At 44.2% G+C, this 13074-nt stretch overlaps 1 protein-coding gene and 1 long non-coding RNA gene across 2 annotated transcripts in view; one reads left to right on the top strand and one right to left on the bottom strand.

Annotated features, from left to right (window-relative positions):
- Nucleotides 1-13074, bottom strand: part of AK5 (adenylate kinase 5) — a 240820-nt gene that overhangs the window by 61827 nt on the left and 165919 nt on the right. The window contains 1 exon segment of the mRNA XM_004758166.3: nucleotides 75-117. Within this exon segment, the coding sequence (XP_004758223.2) occupies nucleotides 75-117 (43 nt within the window).
- Nucleotides 1-13074, top strand: part of LOC106006424 — a 37357-nt gene that overhangs the window by 8339 nt on the left and 15944 nt on the right. Inside the window, exon 2 of the long non-coding RNA XR_001180459.2 lies at nucleotides 1254-1320. This is a non-coding gene — a long non-coding RNA (uncharacterized LOC106006424). The remainder of the gene's footprint in view (nucleotides 1-1253; nucleotides 1321-13074) is intronic.

Below are 13074 nucleotides of genomic sequence, written 5' to 3'. Positions count from 1 at the left end.
TTGGTGTTTAATCAAGAAGATACACTCAAAGCTACTAGAACACAACTCTGGTCTGATCAGTAAAGGAAACTCACCTCCCATGGTGTCCTCCCCAAATACATTTAACTGGTCATCACCCTGTACATAAAAAAAAAAAAACACCCAAAATATTAGATGACAGTAGTAATAGGTATTATGCTAAATTTCTTGCCAACATGCATTAACATACCTAACCTTCCAAACAACTCTATGAAGGATGCACTATTCCTATCTGCCTTTTATAGATGAAGAAATTAAGAGTTTGAGAAGCAAGTTGCCCACGATCACATAGCAATGAGGGACAAAGCCCAGACTGAACCCTGGGTTCATGCTGTTCTTTTTGTACTGCTCAGTTTAGTGTCACACCTCACTTTCCTGGTGCATGACTTATCTGTGATCAGAAAAGCTGATTTGAAGAAGAGAACACTCTTCAGTACCCAAAGCTCACTAGTGGGTGTAGTCATGGTGGTTTTACAAAAAACTCTGTGGTGTAACATTGGACGTGGCATGCTTTCTCTGGAGTGCCAGATAGGAAGTGTTTTCCAGCATTGTAAATCATATAGTTAACCACTGGCCAATCCCTGAAAACTGAAGCATGAAATAAGGGAAATTGGAAGGACTAGCTTTGATTGATGCCTGCTTTTAAATTATTTTATTTTTTTAACCAAGCAGCAGCTGCATTTTCTTTACAGAAGAACCTGTGGTAGTTGGGGAAAAAATATAGGATGAAAACTTATAAAAAGACATTTGATAAGAATTCTGATTTTTACTTATGTCTCCATCCATCCCATATTCCCACTCCCTAATTCTGTATAGGTAACCACTCATAGAAGTTTTTTATTTCCATCTTTTTCCAGATACACAAAAAACAACTTCCAGATACCTATGGATGCGTTTGAATAAAATTATAACATCTTGGGGCGCCTGGGTGGCTCAGTGGGTTGAGCCTCTGCTTTCGGCTCAGGTCATGATCTCAGGGTCCTGGGATCAAGCCCCGAGTCAGGTTCTCTGCTCAGCGGGGAGCCCTCCTCCTCACTCCCTCTTGCCTCTCTGCCTACTTATGATCTCTCTCTCTCGGACATAAATAAACAAGATCTAAAAAAAAGAAATATTATATCATCTTGTGACCTCCATTTTGTACACAGAAAGGAGTGAACTTCTATTACACATTGCATATATGTTCATAATATACACACTGATCCAGAATGATATTGTTCTTCTCCTTGCTTTTTCAGTTATTGATGTACCCGGGAGAACTTTCCGTGCTCATCCAGAATATTCTCGGTCGTACGGCGTTCTATGGTATGGAAGCTACCACAGTTGTTGTTTTTAACTCGCCCTTTATTGATGGACCACCGAGTAGTTTCCGATCTTGGATTATTTTGGAAAAAGTAGCACAGCGAATAAGCTCATGTAAAGGTCATTTCATACACATATGCCTGCTGGATGAATTCCCAGAGAAGGGACTGATGAGGGAGCAGGAGGCTGGCTGAAGACAAAGCAAAAGCTGGCGCCTTGCACCCCCTCTTCACCCTTTCCCCTCCATAAGTGTAGCATCCCTCAGGCAGCCCTGACTGCCATGAACAATAAGCAAATAGTTAACTTGCAGAGCTCACAATCCTGCTAGACAGGAGTCTCCCTTGGCTTACAAATGTCCTAAATCTCACTAACAAAGACGATTGATAGCAGGATTGTGAGACCCCACCAAAAAGTCTCCCAAAGATCTTAATGCTCCGGACCTCAGCCCACCAAACCTCACCTAGGTTCTAGAACTTCATCAGGACTGTGTGGTCAAAGAGCAAATGTATTTATAACAGATAGATTTTGCCCAACTGCCCTTCATAGAGGTGGTGCCATTTTGCAGGGACGGCCTGTGGCTCACACTTCATTCCAGCCTCTTGCTTCTAATTCGCTTTGATGTGGGAGTCAGTTAAATGAGGTTGCCTGGTTGCATTAATGCTCCCTTGAGGTAACCGCTCTGAGAGTACTTGTTTGCAAACGGAGCCTTGCCAGCCCTTCTTAGAACATACGCCTTCAGGGCAACTTTACTGCTTGTCTTCTTAGATTTGCCTGTGGATCCAGAACGATTCCAGGTGAGAGAAGAGTTTTTAATGGAGTGGTCATTCAGGGACACATTTACATTAATTAGCTTCCTTCCGTGAATAGGGAAAATGTCAATTATTCCTCAGTGAGCCTACCCCCACTTCTGTTGTTGAAATAATTGCATTTCGGAGCTGGGAGTCATAGAGATCATCTGACCCAACCCTGCCATCCCCTCTCCCATTGTATAGATGAGGAAATTGATGGTTACAGAGGTCATGTGAGGGGCCCATGGCCATAGCAGCTTGTCTTTTTTTTTTAAATAAACGTTTTATTTATTTGACAGAGACAATGAGAGAGGGAACACAGGCAGGGGGAGTGGGAGAGGGAGAGGGAGAAGCAAGCTTCCCACTTAGCAGGGAGCCCAATGCAGGGCTCAATCCCAGGACCCTGGGACTATGACTTGAGCCAAAGACTGATGCTTAACAACTGAGCCACCCAGGCACCCCTGCAGCATGTCTTTAGTGAAGCCAGGGTCAGGATGAGAACCACATCACCTACCACACAGCATGGCTCCTAAAGATTTAGTCCCATCAGCTTAGCTATCGCCGTGAATCTCTTAGTGTCCTGTTCTGAACTGGCTAGTGCACCCATCCCTCAGGTGTTGCTAAGGGCTCACAGAAGTCCGGCCCCGCCCTCAGCCGGGGTTGACTCTGGTATAAGGTTCCCTGGAGATCAGGCTGAAGCTAATCCCATCCTTGCTCAGCTCATACCCCTGCCCTCTCCTGCATCTCTCTCCCTCTCTGAAGAGCAGTCCCTAATAACTTCCTTTTAAAGAATCCTCATTTCAGGTTTTGCTTCTAGGGAAGCCCTCCTGAGACAGGGACCTGTTCAAAGCAGTTTGATGTTTGCCCAAGATGCGCCTACGTAGAAAGTGGCTCAGTAGCCTCTGCTGGCGAAGAATTGTTAGATCAAGCTCTGCTTGTTGCTTGTCAAACAGCTATCAAACATATCCAGGTCATGTGAGGGAGTCCTCCCCCTCGATTTTTAATATCATTGTTGAATGATCAGACTTTCACTCATCTTACAGGCTAAACTGCCTCAGATCTTTCTTCCACCTAGCTGTCATGTTTTAGGAGACTGATCAAGGTTCATCTGATTCATAAAACCATGTACCGTGTTTTAAAGGGGCCTGTCTCACCTCTGTTTGGCTTCCTGTGTCTGACCTGTTTTTAATCCATTGCTCTTTTTCATAGCCTTCTAATCTGTTTGCCCAAACGCTTCAAATGAGCCCCAGCTTTATTTACATGCACACGGCATTCACGGTCATGAAAGCCCAGGTAAATGGGCTGTTTGATTGGAGGGTGTTATTTTCACATAATGTTCTATAAACCTCATGATTCCTATGTGAATCTTTTGTAAATAAATTCAGTCTGGCATCTTAAACAGGTGCGTACGTGCACGCGCACACATACACACACACAGACACACACACACACACCAAAACAACTAAGGAAAGGCCAGCTCTTCTGGTTCTCTTTTGGTGAAGAAGAAGCCATACAGAGTCTGAAGGCCCTATGTGTTGTCTCTTTCTTTCCTAGTCCAAGTGTGTTCTGCGTGAAAGGCACTCATTCAGAACGTCAATTCTGTAAGAAGCAAAATGCTCTACAAGCTTATGTGAGAAATACCTGATAAGGCGTTTCTGAGCAGGGAGCTGGGAACTGGGAGCTGGGAGCTGCCTCTTCAGTGAGGCACCCCTTGAGAAAGCACAGCCTATGAACTCCCAGGCTCCAGCCTGAGGGCCTGTGGGTGCGTCCTCGGGGCACACACAGCCTTTCATCGCGTCGTTCTCCATCTAGTCGGCCTTCTGTCTGTCGCCTGTAAGTCTGAATGGTGAGGTTGGGCTTTGTGGGTGCCAGGAGACAGAGGTGCTCTCTGCTGTCTTAAACGAGGTTTAGGGGGCAAAACGCAGAATACCAAGTTGGAACCAACTGACAGAAATAGTACTAATATTGGCTCAGATTTCATGTAAGTGTCCATTATGACTCACACATATGGAGCCAAGACACAGCCTTACAATGACGTGATAAATGCTGGCAAAGATGGGACATGCTGCAGCCAAACCACCAACACACAAAACCAAGTTCAGGTCTCCACCCCTCCTTGTGCTAAATTTATGAGAGCACACTGGTACCTGAGGAGGAGAAATCAAAAATCTTGTTGAAGTGTCATGGCTAAAACCTCAGGACAGGATTCATTGTTTCATGGAAAACTGGGTTTGGGCTATGGATTTTTTTTTTTTTTTTTTTTTTGGTCTAGATGTCTCATTCTCCAGTCAAACAAGAGCCATGAGGAAAGCAAAAGCGGGTTGCATTCAGCTTTATTTGCCTGAGCGGATGTGTAGGCAGGGAACTTTGCAAGGCTAGGTTCTAGTATGGTCGGCAGGAGGTGCAGCTAGCTGGCGTGTGCATATGTTTCCCCATCCAGTCAGCGCACCTGTCATCACCACCTTGCGGTGTGGACGTCCGTCATTCCCAATTCCTTGAATAATTGAAATTTGGGGGGAGAAATCAAAATAGGGCAACATTGCCTCCCAGATAAGTTCCTCAATCCTAAGAAAGGACACCCTGCAGCTTGCACTGACCGCAGCACGGTGTGTGCTCCTGGTTGCTGGACCAGTCTAGTGTGGTATTGTCACAAGCAGATCAGGTTACGCTCGAAGTGGACATTGAACTTGTGCCTTCCAGATCTGGAAGTGTTTCTGCGGAAAGAAGCACACTGGATCCTCGCCGCAACGCTGTGTCTGAGGCATGGTGTAACTGCAGTTCTGTGGTCCGTGGGATGGGTGTGCCTGAGCCCCCTCTTGCCGCCCTCTAGGCCCTGAAACCAACCGGTGTTTCCTTCTCAGCATCCTCTCACTGGTTTCAGAGGTGAGGTCAGGTTGTCAGATATTCTTACCGTCTGTCCTTAGGTAGATAGCGTTGATGTTTAAAAATCCTTGGTGGGGGGTGGCACCTGGGTGCCTCAGTAAGTTAAGCATCTGACTTCGGCTTGGGTCATGGTCTTTGGATCCTGGGTTTGAGCCCTGCATTGGGATCCCTGTGCAGCGGGAGTCTGCTTTTCCCTGTGCCCTCCCCAACCCCCCACTTCATGGGCGAGCTCTTTCTTTCTCTCTCTCTCTCAAATAAATAAAATCTTTAAAGAAAATCCTTTTGGGGACCGTGAAAGGAAAGCTCCCCTGGGAAGGAAGGAGAAGTAGTAGGTCATTTTGGGGGTGTCCTCTTAGTTCTTGTTTGTATTAAACAGTGTGTGTGTGTGTTTCATGGTATAAAACTGTGTATAGCTTCAAATGGGATTGTGAGAAAGAGGCTTTATTTAACAACAGAATTCACAGCTAAGATGAATTCTTGCCCTAAAATTCACAAATACTGCAAAGAAAAGACTATTTTCTTTCTCTGACACTGAGCACAGATATCAATGTCAAGATTCAAAAAAATGGATCTCAAAAAGGTTCTTTTGTTTCTGAAACGAATATGAGGAGCAGTCTTCTCTCATTTTTTCTTACCTCAACTAGTACTAAGCAGATGACCCAAATTCTGGAAGAATCACGGACAATAAAATGCTAGCATACAAGGATTTTCCTAGGTCTGTTTTTGAACTAATCTAATGCCTCCTTCACTGGTTCTAAGAAGCAACAGCAGGAAGGGATGGGTGTGAGGCAGGAAATGTTCCTCAGTTCTCAGAAGGGGTCCTCTTCATTGAGAAGCAGAATCTTAACAGGAAGAAATAATAATCCAAAAGGGAGCAACCCAAACATTCTCAGGCTACCTCCCCATTTGGTAACCTGAAAATGAAAATTTTGGAATCTTTCTTGTTTAAAAACAAAAATAGTGAACACCTCGTGTGAACGATTTTAAAAACAGTTACTGGACTTGCTATTTGCTAGTATTTAGAGTGTTTTTAATGTGCATACTCTCATTCGATCCTAAAAACACTAGGAGGTACCTGGGCAAGTCTGGTATTTCCCATTGTTCCCATGAGGAAATTAAGGCTCCGCAAGCTTGTGTGACCACGAAGGATGCCCTGGCGAGGGGGTTTTCCTGGTTCCCAAGCCTGGGTTCTGATGCTTCTCCTGCTGCTGGGAAGGACTGCAATGACCTGTCTGTGTACCCAGCGCAGGAGCACAGAGTCTAAAGAGGGGCTCCGAGACGCGTGGGGGTAGTGAACGCTCCTGGTGGCACATGAGTAGGAAGGAAGTGGGAGTCATTTGCGAAAAGAGGAGCTGAAGCTGGGTGGTACTTACCACGGGATTTGAAAGTGAAACTGTCAAGTTCATTGAGAAGCTGTGAATGAAGTTTTCGAAATTCCTCGGATCTTTGACAGGGGGATATTGGCAAATAGAAATGTAACTGCATCTTATCAGTGGGAAGAAGGGAGACTGGCCCTTTAGAAAGGTTTGGAGTGTTTACAGTTCTTTTCGGAAGCATGTTTTCATTTAAAGTAATGTGCAATTTGGGGAAAAAAAAAGTATGGGAAATGGTGTGTAATTTAGTTACACCCAAGAATTTATTTCACGGCAAGTCTCATTTCTCTTTCACTCAAGTATACACAATTAGAGGTCTGCTTGCTGTGGAAGTACTTGTATAATTGAGTAAACAGGGATAAAAAAAATAGAGGGGATGCTGGGCTAACCTTTTCCCAGTCTTATTAAATTGCAGGTTCTCTACATGAACTACTTTAAATAGTGGTTTACAGATCTTGTTCTCTAGGAGGAATGGCATCTTTCTTCTTTTGTGTAAAATTGAAATGTTGGTGTCTCTAATAAAAATTTTAAAGAAAAAGTCTTCCCTACAACTTCCTGTTTTCACCTCACTGCTAGAAGATCTTGGGAGACAACTTGGATCTTGTCTTCCTTGGCCAGTTGCAGCACCGTTGTTAAGCAGGGCTTGGTCAGGCTGCTGGTTTAAAGGAAGGAGCCAAGCTCCCATTCTGATTTCCTCTCATTTAAAGTTAATGTTGGCCATAAGTCACGTCTGACTAGAGTCTTACTGAGGAGACTTATTTGGCCTTTATCTCTTTGTTTTCTGATTCCTTATAAAATGGAGATAAAAAGGCAAAGCGTAGCTTCGACCATTGGGAACTACAGAGCGCACTGGCTTGTCTCTAACACTCTGTTAGGTGCTATGAGAATATTCTCTTCTTACGAGTTACTCTCAGCAAAAAGGAAAATCAGGTTAATTATTAGAACAACACCTGCTATATGTGTATTCCTGTGTTTTCCAGGGAGAAAAACATTGACCAGGGGAGTCATCCTTTGTCCCTCCCTCCCACCATCTTTCTTGAAAAAGGATGTATGGGGCCCCTGGGTGGCTCAGTGGGTTAAAGCCTCTGCTTTGGGCTCAGGGCATGATCCCAGGACCCAGCTCAGCAGGGAGCCTGCTTCCTCCTCTCTCTCTGCCTGCCTCTCTGCCTACTTGTGATCTCTGTCAAATAAACAAATAAAAATCTTAAAAAAAAAAAAAAGGATGTAAGACTGGGGGGAGGCAGGTGGGGTGAAGTGAGTGAGTAGAGGACTGAAAAGACACTCTGACCCCCCCATCCCTCTGCCCTGAGTTCTTCACTCATCCTCTGAGCACCCCCAATGCCTTCTCTGCAGTCTGAAGCACTTCCTGATTATCACTATGGAGAGATGCAACACACAGCTTCCCAAGGACCAACCCTAAATCCAGAGTCCATCTCCAACCTTGTCCTACGTCTTTCGCTTTCCTGATTCTCCAACTTGAATGTCCACATCCATCGCCTTGAGGTTCTAGAGGGTAAGGCCATGTGGGGAGTGAGACAGGGTTAGATGGTGGCTGGGGGGCCATACAGCAAGGAGGAACTAACAACGACATCCTGGCTGGACCAAAGAGGCTAGAAACAATGTGCGGACCTGAGTTGATGGGGAATGAGATCTTGTTGGGACACTGAATGAAATCTACTTCGGGTTTCTGACCTCTAGAATTGTAAAATAATCAACGTGTGTTCTCTTTACCCACCAAGTTTCCGGTATTTTGTTAGAGCAGCAATAGGGAATTAACACAACTCATCCTGTATGCTAGGAATGGTTCGAGATCCTGGGAAGGTAACGGTGAGCCAACAGTTTCGGCTCACCGAGTCTATTAGGTATCTGAGTGTGTGCTGAAACAAAAGGTTGTCAGTGATTGTTATCCATGGAAGTTTTAATTCAAACAGAATCTCATATGGAAGCCTAATATCTAAAACCAGGAAGAACAGAGCTCCTGTTGGTGGAGGTGGAACAGGTGGTTCCAGACACTTCCAGGGCCAGCCCCCCCACCCCCGCCACCACCCTCTCCCCGCACCCCTCTTTGGCAGATGCTCTTAGATGCCTACTCAACAGCCCACTTTCTTGTAGGCAGAGCCACCTCCTTCCTTGGACACTGAAGATGCCAGATCCTTGCTTTCCTCTGCCTTATGGGCCTATGACTGTGACCCAAAATGGGCCAACAGGATGTGAAAGGCAATGTCCTCTGGGCTTCGGTGGACAGATTTCCTCCCAAGGAACAAGTGTGGGGATCAGGCTCACTCATGATTCTATTTTTGCAAATGGTCATGTAAGAATGAGATGTTTGGAGTTGCCCTTGCCACTTGGAGAGCTTGAAGGGAGGCATTGCTCACATACTGAGGGGTGCAGATGGGAACGGGGAAACAGTCTGGTCCTGTGTAACTATGGCTGGTCCGACTCTGGAACCATCTACCTCTAGAATGTGGTTAAGGGAGAAAGCAACATTGTACATTGTTTAAACCAATTTTAGTTAGGTAACTAGCAGGTGCAAGCAACCTCATCGAATCCTGTTGAACTTATCCGGGATTGCAAAATCCTTTCTTGGGTAAAAAATGGCTCAAGTGTATAGAATTTTATTTTTTGCCCATACTTGAAGGCACTTACCAGTCAGTATTCCAATAAATGAGTTGTTAAAGGTTAAGAGTATTTGGAATACAAACCTAAAATCAGTGTGTTTTTAGAGCTCTTGGAGGACTCCAATTCATATCCCAATAATCTGGCTGCTGTACAAGGCCCAGAAATGTTCAGTGTTCCCATAGAGGGTGGCACGTGCTACCACTGGCCATCTTTTTTTTTTTCTTTTTTTTTTTTTAAAAGATTTTATTTATTTATTTGACAGACAGAGACCACAAGCAGGTAGAGAGGCAGGCAGAGAGAGAGAGAGAGGAGGAAGCAGGCTCCCTGCCAAGCCCGATGCGGGACTCGATCCTAGGACCCTGCGATCATGACCTGAGCCGAAGGCAGAGGCTTAACCCACTGAGCCACCCAGGGACCCACCACTGGCCATCTTAACGGCTTTGGGGGAGGAGGCTTTCTTGCTGCTGTTCTTGTTTTTCATTATAAATTATGATCACTTTATCGTCATTATTACTGATTTAATTGGTTGTGGTTGTTTGCTTAATGTTAGCCTGTGTGCTGATACTTACTTGCACTGACAGTCTCTGGGGACAGACTGTGAGGTGTGCAAGTCTGACAGTTCACAGATGAGCCTTCAGACTCACCCAGTTGCAGAATGGAAGTCTCTCCACACCCCAGCAAGTTGATGCGATAAGGCTCAGCACTGTCACAGTTGCTTTTTTTCAGGGAAAAGTACGAATAGGTGAAGTAAGCAGGCAGTTGAGACAATTTAAAAAAAAAAAGGCATTTCAGTGCCTTCTAAAAGTCACTGAAATACTAAATATTATTTTTATAAATTATTATATATAATAATATATAATATTATATTATTATATTTATATTATAATATAACATATTATTATATACTATATATTATATATTATTATTATAAATAAAAATTATTTTTATTTAAAAAACTAAATAAATAAAATATTATTTCAGTGCCCTGAAATAATATTTCTATCATTTTATTATATTGGTTATAATAATAACAACTGCATTTATTCGGCACGATCTCATTTAGCCTAGTGAAGGAGCTGCTATCATCTTCCTTATACGTATTTGAAGCTCTGTTTTAGGGATTGTGAAAATCTGCCTGAGTGTTGGGGCTAAAAACTGTGTGAGCTGCAATTTGAATTCAGGTCTGTCTGATTCCAAAACCCGAGCATCACCTTAAATGTGCCATTAAATAAGAAAATCCAAAATCATGAAGAGTTTTGGGGATTGGATTGTGTTTGTGGCCACAAGGTGTTTCTTCTCCCCTGCAAATTCAAAAATGGTTTTTGAATTACCAAGTAGAAACTAAGATATTTGTTAAGTAATTATTTTGTATTGAACATATTTTTGCCTATGTATACAGCCCCTACAAAAACAGTTAAATCAAATTTCCAGCCCTGTGCTTCAAGTGCGTGTTGCCCTCTTTTCTCCTGTATGCAGTAGGTGCTCAAGTGTTGCTGGCAAAAGTTCTAAGAAAAACAAGTGCTGGGGATGTGGTGTACAACATGGTGACCACAGTCAACAATACTGACCTGTTTCTTTGCCAGATACTTAAGAGAGAAGATTTTATGAGTTTTCACATACACACAAAATTTGTAATGGTGTGTGGTGATGGATATTAACTAGGCTTATTGTGGTCATCATTCTGCAATATATACATATATCAAATCATTATCTTGTACACGTAAAATGAATATAGTGTTATGTGTCAACTATATCTCAATTAAAAAAAGATAATCTCTTTTACGGAGGACAACTTGTTGTAGATGTTAACCTTATCTACAATATACCTTCACAGCGACATCTAGATTGGTTTGGGTAAGTAACTGGGACCAGAGCCTAGCCAAGGTGAACCATAAAAGGGATGTGTGAGTGAGCCCGGCTTCCATCAGTGGACCTGCTTAGCCAGCCCCATTGTCTCAAGAGAAATAATAAATGGATGTGGGTTTAAGCCACTAAGTCCACGGCTGTTTCACAGCAATGGTTCACTGATACGCAGCACCTCTTATTTTGAAACGATATTTGAAAATCCTTTTCCTCCAGTGACTTTGCCCTTTCTGTTGGCTGTCTGCTATAATTTTGCCAAGACAATGCAGAAGATGGCCAACGGGCTGTTTTCTAGAGTGACCTCGCTGTGTGCCTCCTGCAATATGTTGACTCGGAGGCCAGCCTTTTCATCTCCTCTTTGTTTTAAACTCTTCATACCAAGTTCCACAGGAGGTAAAAGAGACATACTTTACTACCTTTTGAAGAGCCTTTGGCAAAGAGTACTTTGGGAGAATTTAAAAGGCACGATGACATCATATTGGAAAATCACACATTCAACCCACTACCAGAAAACACACAGATGCAGAAACCAAGGAAACCAGCCTGCTCTTTTCTACTTCTCAAAGTCTCTCGTACAAAATGCCACACAGAAGAAAGAAATGACTGCCAAAGCAGAAATAAAAGCAGCTCAGGAAAGATGAACCTAGATGAGAAGTTAACTCTTCAAAGCTGGGACACTCAAAATGGAGGGCTGCACTCCTGCTGCTGAGAGAAGGCAGCCCTCTCGCTGTTGCTGGAATCTGGAGGCGGCCTGCCTCTGAGGCATGGTTTCCACATACAGGTCTGCAGTTGTGCATTGTTGTGTCTTGGCTGGGGAGCTGAATAGGAACTGAACCTACTCACCAGTAACCTGTGTGTCCCTAGGGATATGGGTGCCTGGAGGAGGCTCTTTTTCTAATTTGCACAAAGATCCTCCATGGGCTAGTAGTTGCCTGCCTTGAGGGGAAGCTAGGTCATTTTTTTCTCCATTAAATATTCAGAATAGGGAAAAAAAAAGAGAGTGAGAGTTATGGGGGAGAGTGCAATTGAAAGTTTTATGGTTCTTGCAAATGCTACTTGCATGGTTTCCGTTGGAGTTCCCTCACCCCCTACCCAAGCTCCTCCTCCAAGCCCACAAGCGCTCTTCCTCTTCTTCTTTTTTAAAGATTTTATTTATTTATTTGACAGGGAGAGAGAGAGAGAGATCACAAGTAGGCAGAGAGGCAGGCAGAGGGAGAGAAGGAAGCAAGTTCCTTGCTGAGCAGAGAGCCCGATGCGGGGCTCAATCCAAAGACCCTGGGATCATGACCTGAGCTGAAGGCAGAGGCTTAACCCACTGAGCCATCCAGGCGCCCCAATACATGCGCTCTTCTTCTAAGCCTGGCACTTGCTATGCCAGCTTGGCCTTGGCCTGGTCTTCTAACCCCACTCTGACACAGCCCCAGCATGCAAGCCCTTCCTTTTTGCTCCTTCCCTGATTCCTATTACAGGACCCACCACTGCCTTCCTACTTCACGATGCTAATGCTCTGAGGAGTGGATGAGGTCTGAAGAGAAAGGGCAGGGTATGAATACAGGCTGTGCTTTTTGATATGAAGCCACTTGACCTGGGGAGAGGGGCACGACTGGTCTCCTCAGACCCATCTTTTGAGCTCACAGTGGTCTCTTTCCCCGAAGTTGCAAGACATAAAACTTTAAAGGACAATGGAAATGTTCTAAAGGCTGGAATAAACCTTTTTCTCCAATGGATCTTCATGTCTTTCCTGCATATGTACTAAAATTCAAGAATTAGACATAGTCCCTGGGCTCAGGAGATTTGTGTTTATTTAGAGACATTGATATTAGTTAGATGATCATATAAGTAAATGTGTATTAAATATGGATGTATATAAAATACAAGTTTCTAGGAAAATTTAATAGGAGCTCTCACGTGGGGGTACCTGGGTGGCTCAGGGGATTAAAGCCTCTGCCTTCAGCTCAGGTCATGATCCCAGGGTCCTGGGATCGAGCCCCGCATCGGGCTCTCTGCTCAGCGGGGAGTTTGCTTCCCTTCCTCTCTCTCTGCCTGCCTCTCTGCCTACTTGTGATCTGTCTGTCAAATAAATAAATAAAATCTTTACAAAAAATCATAAAAAAAAATAGGAGCTCTGCTGTGGATCATGGTTGGCCAACTGGGCAAGAGAGGCAATGGTGGTGGCGAGAGAGAAGGCTGTCTCGGGAGGAGCCCTCCACTGATGCAAAGACCCAGAGGAG

This window comes from Mustela putorius, unplaced genomic scaffold (genome assembly GCF_011764305.1).
Source record: "Mustela putorius furo isolate JIRA1106 unplaced genomic scaffold, ASM1176430v1.1 tig00003853_pilon_pilon_pilon, whole genome shotgun sequence".
NCBI lineage: Eukaryota > Metazoa > Chordata > Mammalia > Carnivora > Mustelidae > Mustela > Mustela putorius.
Note: the sequence above shows the minus strand (reverse complement) of the source record. Positions and strands in the feature narration are given on the sequence as shown.